Source organism: Crocuta crocuta, unplaced genomic scaffold, assembly GCF_008692635.1.
Source record: "Crocuta crocuta isolate KB4526 unplaced genomic scaffold, BGI_CrCroc_1.0 scaffold1133, whole genome shotgun sequence".
In the NCBI taxonomy this organism is placed as follows: domain Eukaryota; kingdom Metazoa; phylum Chordata; class Mammalia; order Carnivora; family Hyaenidae; genus Crocuta; species Crocuta crocuta.
In genome coordinates this window covers 546,836-557,289 of record NW_027530366.1, presented here as the reverse complement: position 1 = coordinate 557,289, position 10,454 = coordinate 546,836, and the positions used below count along the sequence as shown (strand labels likewise).

The following is a 10,454-nucleotide window of genomic DNA, read 5'->3' as shown; positions in this document are numbered from 1 at the left end:
CAAGGATACAAAAGGAAGGTCAGAGAAGCTCTTTGTCAAAGGCACTTTTGCTACTGCCTTTGCTACTGACTTTGTGAAGTATTTGGCGAAGTCAGGCTGGTAATGGCTTCTTAGTTGCTTTCCAGTCTTAGGTTTATGGTGGTGTGTGTGTATGTGTGTACTTGTGTGTGGTACAAGTGAGCATGTGCAACAGGCAGGCATACATGTACCACTAATAAAATGCTTTCCCCTTTCACCCTTCTCTCCAAATTTTTTTTTTTTTTTTGCTTTATTCCTGCCTTGCTTCTTTTTGGAAGTTTGGAAGTGTAGAGCTGAACTCTGCTTTCTATCATTCTCCCTCTCTTTCATTCCTTCCCCTGCTGAATCACTAGCTCTTTTTGCTGCCACTCCCCTCCATCTTAGAGTTAAATTTTTGTGGTTGAAACCATTTAAAACAGAGATGAGATTTGTTTCTAGGCCCTGAGTGAGCTGGTAATTCTGGGCCCAGAAAACCTCTGGTTTGACTGTCCAGGGGAACTTGAAATTTGGAGCTATTGGCGTTTGGCCTTTTTTGTATATGGGATCCAGACAGAGTCTGATTTGGATCTGTCCCACTTAGGCCCCAAAGGCCTCTGAACAAAACTGCCTGTGGGATGTAGCTTATAATTAGCTAAGTTACTGTTTGACAGAGGCAGGTTAAGTTTTCTACCAAGATGACTTTTTTCCCCCAAGTTACTTCTTGTGCTTTGCCCTCAGATATGAAGGCTGAGGTTGTTTGTAAACTGCATTGAGTTCCAGCTGTCTGTGTGATAGAGTAAATATTTTTTTAGTGTAAGGCTGGGGGAAGGAGGAGGAAGGGAAGAAGAGAGAAGGAAGTAAATGTTAGCTAATGAGTGGAATGGGGAAGCATAAATCTGACCAAAAGGGAGAGGACTCTGGCAATGAATCATTTTTACTGAGAGTGGTAGAATCTGTGTGCATGTGTGTGTGTGCGTGTGTGTGTGTGCATGTGTGTGTGTTTGTCCATGTGTGTCTGTCATGTATAGGCACACAGACACTCTGGGTGGTAGTTGCTTTATGCCTAGCCAGTGACAGGCTGTACAAAGGACACCAGCATGCCTCAGAAATGAAATCTTTTTCTGGTTGACCATTTGCTTTGTAGTATATAATTCACTACCAAACACATAGTGGGGGATGGGATTTGGGGATCATAATATGGGCCCCTTAGTTAGTATTAGAACATTAGGGAGACCTCAGGAAATCAGCTAATGTAGTCTCCTGCCTTCAGGCTGGTGAGGGTGTCTGAACCACCAATGAAGAGGAATTCTAGATCTTGCTGCACATCTGGACCTGCATTTTAGTAACTGGGTCTTGCTTGCAGTAGATGCTTAGGGACAAGTGCAAGTTGATTTATAGCCTCCCATGACACAGCCCTGGGTCAGCCAGATGGCTTGAGAAATCTGGTCAGGCATGTGGGCACCCCTTGATGAAAAACATGCAATATTAGTAGTGCCAGTGGATATCTTTTTATTTTTGGATTTTGCTTTTACATGTTTAGACTTCTCAAAAGAGGGGCCTGTGATTTTCACAGGACAGACAGTAGGTTGAATACATAAAATGAATGAAGGTTGTCCATCCAGGAGCTAGTTAGCTCTGTGTTGTTATGTTTCCAAAGATACTGGATGGCCATCTCTCAGGGATGCTGTCACAAAGTTGATTCCTCCCAGGATGGGAAATTGGGGTACATTATCACTGAGCCTCTTGCAACTCTGAGAGTTTGAAATTCTGCATAACTGTTGTGTTTGTCTGGAAGATTCACACACAAAAAGGAAAGGATAGATAGGTAGGTAGGTAGCTGTATTTAAATACGTTTACATATTTAAATGTAATTGTATCTATGGTAAAAGTATTGACTTTAAAGGCAGAGTGAAAATTGTGCAGTGCTTAAGAAAAGGATTTCCTAATTTATTTTTAGGGTGAGGTATTTAGGAAATATACTGTGCATGTATATGCCAGTTTTAGCTTTGACCACATGAGCCATTCTCAGTCTTTTCTGGCCAAACCCTGTCCAGCTTGTGAGAACATGTAGCCACCAGCTTGGCTGGTAATGTCAGGACATTATAGCAGAATGACACTGACAACTGTGAGGTGTCCTGCTACTCAAAGACTATTGTGGTATGTAGTCAAATTCAACTTCCTGATAAAGCTTGGGGGAAGGACCAAGTGCACTGTTTTCTGGGCTTGGCTTCCTAGCTATCTCTTTTAACTTTGTGCCCAGATCACTGGTGGGGTCAAGGTACCATACTTCTCTATGGCAAGAATGACTATGTGACTTTTGACCCCTGAAGTAGAAGCAATTTGCTGCTATGGTCAGTGCTTATGCCTCATTGTGACGTATGTAGAGGAAATTGTATCAAGGCACTATCAAACCCTGTTGGACTGACCCTTATAGTTGCTTCTGTTGTACAGAGGAGTCATTGAACTGGATGAACTGAAAAAAGCTTTGTAACTTTGCTTAGTAATTGACCCACTTCTAGCCTATCCAAATTTTACCACTCTTTCAAGTCCCTTCTTGCATCTTCCTTCATGAAACCTTTCTAGTAATTAGTGCATTTGTAGGACTAATTGTATATACTGCTCATTTAACACATAATCATATGACATTTCTTATATTTCTAAATTCTATGATTATTGCACTTTGAGCTCTTTCAGTGTCAGGGACTATCTCCTATGTCTTTGTAGCCCCCACAGTGCCCTCTGCTAGGCCTTACATAGCCTAGGTGGTCAATAAATGTTACTGAATTAATAATACATTCTGGATACACTTTTAATGTCTTGACTCACAGAATCATAGAATGGTAGAACTGGAAGGGGTCTTGGAGACTATCTCTATCCTTTTGCAGGTGAGGAAACCAGGCCCACAGAAGAGAGATTACTTTATCAAGATCAGCTGGCCAACCAATGCCTCTATATGACACACTGCCTTTCATCTCATTGTTACCTCTTGAATATGGAATCCTGAAGACATTCAGATTTACTCAAGCATGCATAGTGCCAAATGCTAGACCAGCATATTCTGGGTGCTTGCTAACTAATGATTATGTTACCTAGTGGCATCTAGGTTATTTGGGCCTCCCCAGTTCATGCTCCTCAAAATGAAGGTGTCTTTGTAGAAAACTGATAGCATCCTGGCATGGCATTCTGGTAGCCTTGCAGGAATAGGGAAGCCCATCTCTAAGTGTGAACCTAGAAACTAAGCTTTGTGAGTTACGAGGGGTCACCGCCTCTGTGACCACTCAGAGTCCTTGCTGCCTGAATAAGGATGGCTTGGAGAAAAATTAAGCAATGGGTGCTCCCTACCTCATCACTGTGTGGATGATCCTGATGAAAAGGGCATCATGTCCTTGAAGACAGAGGGAAGAGAAAAGGCCATCTGACAACAAAAAATTGCCAGGCTTGAGGAGACACAGAGCTATGTAGACCAAAACCAAACTGACCTGGCAGAATATTTGTGCCTATAGCAACAAGATCCAGGTTCCTGAAGTTAGATGAGATGGGGAAAGGGGAAAAGTGACTTTATCATCATCTCTAACCAAGAGAACATTCTCTGGAAAATTTTTCTTTGGAGGTTCTGTCTTGTGCTTTACCTAGCCCAAGATTCTGTCTATGACTTGGCCAACCAAATGACAGTTTTAGAACATCATAGTTGTCTCTCTAATACCAATGTGTTGTAGTACTTAGCTAAGTTCAACTTCCTGATAAAGCATGCTTCCTGGAGAAGGGTTGGGTTATGTCTTCTGAACAGTATGCTTTCCTTCCTTTGCAGTTCAGTCATTCAGAATTTATCTGTGTATATTCAGCTTCTACTACTTTTTGTGGTAATGAGTTTTACACTGTCAATCTCTCTCTTTTTTGTTTTTAACATTTATGTATTATTGAGAAACAGAGAGAGACAGAGCATGAACAGGGGAGGAGCAGAGAGAAGGGGAGACACAGAATTCGAAGCAGGCTCCAGGCTCTGAGCTATCAGCACAGAGCCCGACACGGGCCTTGAACCTACAAACTGCGAGATCATTACCTGAGCTGAAGTCGGATGGTTAACTGACTGAGCCACCCAGGTGCCCCATCACACTGTCAATCTCTATCGAATGCATCTCCCATCTTTTGAGAATGAGTTTTAACTGAGTATAGTGATTTTCTATTTTGGGAAAAGCAAGCACAAAGAAGAGGGATGTCCCCCAGCTTGCTGACATCAGTTGAGATGTTTATTGAGGGAGAGAAGAGACCTCCTAGATCTTCTTTCTCAGAGATGCCTGAGCTAGTATTGTGTTTAAGAACAAAAGAAGCACCTTATTCATTTTGCAATAGCAAGAAGCTAGTGAATTCAGTGTAATTAGGGGTATGTTTCTGGAATGGAGCAATGAGAGGACAAGAGCCTTATGATGATGATTAGATAAGGCCAGTTAAACTAATGGAGGGCCTTGGAATACTGGCCTGTGGGGCTTAGGGATTAATATATTAAGCAGTGGGGAATTGTTCTAAATATTTAAGCAGGAGTATATTATAATTGAAATTTGTTATTTGTTATGTTTGAAATGTGTTATTTTTGGTATAATAGAAATGTGAAATTTGCTAATATAACAGATTTAGCAACTATTTAGCAGGCTTGCCTGGCTACAAATTTTGGCCCTCCTCAGTGAGAGGATGGTTCATTGCCTCAGAATTGAAACTGTCCCTGTTTGGTTAATCTTCCCCATTGCTACTGGAACAAAACAGAGTTATGCATCTTCCCCTGACCTTCAAATAGCAGTCAATCTGGAGGCTGATTTCCAATTATGTTTTAGTGTCTAAGGAAAATTTTCCCTATCAGCAGACTCTGAAGTGTCATTGGAAGACCCTTGAATCAGTCTTATAGGTGGTTCTACATGTTTATTATGGTTTAAAGGTAAATAGTATCATATCAGTGAGGACCTACAGCAAAGGCTTATTGCTATTATGTTGGACTGAGGGCCATCGTGGGCCTCTAATCCTAGGGGCCTTTCTGCTGTTCCAAACTGTGCTTAAAGCCACCCTTAATTGCTGCTATGGGAGCAGTTTTAAGCAGCCACCAGCTTCCTAAGAGAGCTCTTCTCTGACCACTTAGAGTCCTTAGGGTCTGAATCACCATCCTAACCCTTGATTACTGTCTTATCTTATTCTGTAGTTGTTTCATATGTTAGTTATATTTTCCCCAACAAAATTAACTCCTGTTTTCTCTTGTTCTTCATTTGTTAGACCCATAAATACTTATTGGCTGATTGATTGCACTGAGCTTTTAGGGACACTTAGATTTAGAGTATTGTATAGAACACCAATCCACACTCCCAGTCTATGAGGCAGAGCCCTGCTATGGAATCTGTCTGGTTTCTCACCGGTTCTATTTATGAATCTCTTTTGAGTTTTTTCACGTCAGTTGAAGTCTGTGTCATTATCATTGTCCTTCTAATGAACTAGCATGCTGGGGGTAGGGGATGGGACATGACACACTAGCCCAGCCTGGCACTGCTGGTTACTGCTAGACAGTACCACCATGTGGCCATGGGACATGTAGAAGTCCACTCATCTAGCCCAGCTATGGAAACCTAAGGCCAATCAAGAAGTTGGTAGAAGATGGCTTAAAATAATGATATCTTTTCAGGTGGAATAAATAAAGACTTCGTGGGGACATGGTTACATTTCTAAAATTCACAAGGGAGAAAAGGAACTGCTAAACCCTTCGGAAGGGGGAAAACCTATTGGCACTTTGAAGACAAAAGAGAGTTCTGTTTCAAGAAGTGTATGGATATCATTATTCCAAGAAGAGATATAAATGGAAAGTACTAGGGGGTTTCAAAAACAGCTTATATTTATGGATGACAGATCTAGTCTTTCACCAAGACAAATTAGTGATTTAGGATACTCCTGACTTCTCAGATCAGTATTGGGAATTACCACCAAATCTTCACATACCCGATTCCTGTCAGATTCAGATCCCTAGCGTACTGCAATTATGGGATTAACCTATGCGGATATTTTTGATCATAACTGCTAAAGACAGACATGCTAAGTTATAGTTGACAGTAGTCTTAGCCACTGGCTCTCTTAGTTTCCTCTTACTTGGAGTGGAAAGGCCTGTTGGTCCCACATCTGCCTTCTCAGCCACACCCACTCACTAGTGACAACTGGCTACCAGTAGCCTCATCTCTGGAGAACAATACAATGGGCCTATTGTGTACTTGTTGACACACAGAGTGGATTGTTTTAGCAGGTGCAGAAGATAGTCCATGTGGAGATTACAGAGACTTTTATCCTTGATGGCGTAGTGTAATTCAAATCTAAGTTGTTCTTTGTCTGGTTGACAAGCAGGTGTTGGAATGGGACTTAGTTAATCTCAGGTCCTTCGTGCATGGGGTTAACATTGATTGTGTGTGTGTGTGCGTGTGTGTGTGTGCGTGCACGCGTGTGTGTGTGAGAGAGAGAGAGTGGGAGAGAAATTTTCTCTGTATCTTTTTTATTTGGTATTCTTTATTTTATTTGAAAGAGAGGAACAGAGAGAGAGAGAGCGAGAGAGAGAGAAAGGGAGAGTATGGTGGAGAGATGCAGACAGAGAGAGAGAGAGAGAGAGAGGATCTCAAGCAGACTTCACATCAGTGAAGTGAGCCAAAATCGAGAGTTGGACACAACCGACTGAGCTACCCAGGCGCCCCTTTTTCCTCTGTATTTTTTTTCCTGTAATAAAACAATTTAAAATCCCTTTGGTGGCTGATCAGATGGCTCTGATTTTTCTGTTTATTGGAGTCTGTACACCCAGAGCAGTTCGAGTCCTAGAGAGATTACTTGTTTTCTAGAGTGATTTTAGAAATGGGCAGTGATTAGAAAGATAGCTGTTTTCTGTTAGTGTGGTAATTTTTTTACTTGGCTTGCTTGTGAAACAGTCTTGTATTTCTCTTGTGTCCTTTGGGTCCCTGGTAGGTGGAGGTGACTTTTGTTTCTGAATTCACTTCTTGATTATCTGTACTACTGAATGTGGAACAATGGAAAAGAGGGTAATCCACAAGCTAGTGATATGCAGGAGTCTTAATTACTCTGTACTCAGATCCTTCAGTTCTTCAAATTTTGCCTCCTATCCTTAGCTTTTAGAAGAAGTAAATCATACAAAAGCAGGCTAAGGCCAAGGAGTTTGTTAAAAAACAAATAAGCAGGCAAGCAAACAAAATGCCACAAACATCATTTTGCAAGTTTACTACATACATTCACCTTTATGACAAATTGCTCAACCTAATATTATAGTTGTCTTGCACCCCTCATGCAGTTGTGTGTGTGGTGGGGAGGCAAGGGGAGGATCTCATGGGGACTGTTCCAAAGCTACAGCGAATGTACAACCCGGGGTTAAATGTTTTCTCTGAATGGACAGCAGCTTGCTTAATTCCCATGCTGATGAGGTAAGTCGTTTTCCTTAGCGTACTTTTTCTGCTCTCCCTCTGGTCCTTGCTCATCCACTTATAGTCTGCCTCCAAGAGAAGATCTCTGTGTTGAATGAAAAAAATGTCCCTCAGGAGGAAGAGAATAAAAATAGGTCAGTGATAACTCTCATCACATATTCCTATTTATTTGGTTTGAAATTCAGTTTAACATAACAAACATTTGTTGGTAGCTTCTTTGTTCCCGTACTTGCATTAAGCTCTGGGAGATATAGAACCACGATGGTAATGTTAATAGCTGGCATTTATTTAAAGTTTACTATGTGTCAGGTGCAGTTCTAAGCACTTTATTTATATTCATGCATTTGATCCACAAAATGACCCTACGTAGTACTATTATTATCCTCATTTCACAGTTAAGGAGACTGATGTTAATTAAGTCACCCAACTAGGAGCTGGTAGAACCACAATTCAAACCCAAATGTTCCCACTTCAAAAAAGACAAGGTTCTTGCTCTTATGAAGTCCAGCTGGGGGAGATGAGGTCAACATAGTGAAAAACAGCTAGGAAACAACACAAGGCTCTGGCAGTAATGACGACAGCAGTAGAGAAGGGAGAGATTAGTGCAGCTCAGGATAGACCTTTTGGAGGAGGCAAGACCTCTCTCTATCAAAGCTACCTTGTGGATTTAGTGTGAGAATTGAATGAGACGATGCAATAAAGGGCTTAGTGCAATGCCTAGCATATGGTGAGTGCTCAGTAAATTGTGATGATGACAATGATGGCATTGATGTTTCTGGGACCTGAAAGATGAGTAGAGCTGGGATATCCAGAGAGGAAGAGGGGTAACCTTCCAGATGAATTATGAGGAAAGGGGGAGGAAACATTAGGTTGAGAAGGGGTGCTAAGGAGATACAATTTTCTTATTTCCTTGCCTAAGGGCACTTGACACCTACTAGCAGAGCTCATCGAGGAGAGAAAAGAATGTATGTTTCAAAGTCAGTCAGCAGCCCTGAAACTTTTCATTGGTTTTGAAGCATGCCAGACCTACCCTCTGTCTGATGCTGGGACCTTGCTTCATAAATGGTTCTCCTCTTTCTTCCTCCTTCTTGAGCTCAGGCCTAATGCCAGATGAGTGTTTTTGAAAAGCTTCTACACATTCCCAGAGTAAGAGCAACCTGTGGTAATTACAAGTTCAGGCTCAGTTGCTTCCCTGACCTTAGTAGGTGTGAGCCTTTCCTGAGGCACAGAGGAAATGGGGGTCTTCAGCAGGCCAACAGGAGGGACTGGACTTGATGATAGGGGGAGGTCCCTTGAGACTGTCTTCTGTGGGTTATAGGTCCATCAGTCAGATAATTGTTGAGCTCCTATTGTGTGCAGAACCATATATTAGGAGTTATGGGTAATTCAAGAGAAGAAAAAACATGGTCCCTTCCCTCAGGGTACTGCCGATTTTGTTGCGGAGACAAGATCGACATGCTGATAACAATTTGAGGTCCATATAGGGTAGCTATAACTAAATGTTCAATTGACTGCTTTCTTCAGATGCCGCTACCTGGCTGTCCAGCTGTCTCCTGCCATCCCTGTGTTTGCTGCCATGCTCTTCCTTTTCTCCATGGCTACACTGTTGAGGACCAGCTTCAGTGACCCTGGAGTGATCCCACGGGCCCTACCAGATGAAGCAGCTTTCATAGAAATGGAGATAGGTGAGTTTTCTAACCAGCTGGCAAGCTGCTGTGCAGTGGATAACCTTAATCACTAAGGGAATGGAATCATGTAGTTGCAGATTCTAGCCTTTTTCTAGCCTTTTCGCTGTAAGAACCTGAATCTGAGATCATGACCACCCAATGAATTTGGTCACATGGGTTTAGCAAGATTTGAAAGCCATATGCTTCATTCTTCCTTGTGTTGCGTTGCATTTCAGGAGGGCTTTGTTACCAAGGTCCTGCTGCACTGTTCCCAAGAGTATGGGCTTTTTTATTTTTGAGGGGTCATCAACTCATTCGAGTTTTTTTGATGAAAGCTATAAGCCTTCTTTTCATAAAAAAATATTCTTATATGTTTGCACATACATATACTTGTGGCTGTAATTTCAGGGATCTGTAGATCTTTTGAAGCACATTCATGGGCCCCACCAAGAATTCCTGCTTTAAGGAAGTACACAAGGTGAGAGGAGACAGCCATGGTGCCAGGAACCACTGAGAATTCTAGGAAGGTAAAGGAAGAAAAGGAAAGACTTATAGGCTTATTACAGTGCAGTTTTCAGGTCTCTTTGGGACAGAGATAAAGTGCTACCCTAGCCAGGAGCCAGGGTGGCTCCACAAATTAAAGAAGAAGATGTCAGGGCTAGAGGAGGGAATATCCTAGGAGCTCATACTGGGAAAGAAGGCTATGATACCAGTACTGGCAGGGACTGGAAACCCACCAGACCTAAGAGCAGTGCCTGCCTAAATTGTTACCAAGTCCAGTACCCAAGTAGCTTGAGTCAGCATCCAAATCAGACAGAGTAGAAGAAAGGGACCCAGAACTTGTAAGACTAAAAGCTACACCCATGAAGCACCAATCTGCGGTTAAATGCTTCTAGATTTTTAGGGTGTTTGTTTTTTTATTTTAGTATTATTTTATTTAATTAAAAACACACAAACCTATCAGAGTTATAATAGGTATTACATTACATTTATATTTTATGGTTATATAATATTGTCTTCCTATCTAAGAAAATGTTATGTTTTTATTTTCAGATTGAATTTTATGCCCTTGGATAAAATGTTTATAGTTTTAAAATCTAGTTTCTGTATTTCTCATATGGAGTTCATTCCTGATGTTTATACATATGCTATTATCAATGAAATATTTTCTCCCATTTCCATTTGATGTTTTTTCTTCCAGTTTTATCGAAATATAATTGACACAACATTGTGTAAGTTTAAGGTGTATGGTGTGTTGATTTGATATTCTTTTAGAGTGGTTTGAAAGCTTCCAAGCTTTTGTATTTCTTTTGTTTATTTTAGCTGCATTTCCCTCTAGCTTCTTAGT

At 41.4% G+C, this 10,454-nt stretch overlaps 1 protein-coding gene across 1 annotated transcript in view; it reads left to right on the top strand.

Annotated features, from left to right (window-relative positions):
• The window catches only part of ZDHHC9 (zDHHC palmitoyltransferase 9), a 30,707-nt gene that overhangs the window by 1,463 nt on the left and 18,790 nt on the right, over positions 1 to 10,454 (top strand). Inside the window, exon 2 of the mRNA XM_077766157.1 lies at positions 8,964 to 9,124. Coding sequence (XP_077622283.1) covers positions 8,964 to 9,124 — 161 coding nt within the window. The remainder of the gene's footprint in view (positions 1 to 8,963; positions 9,125 to 10,454) is intronic.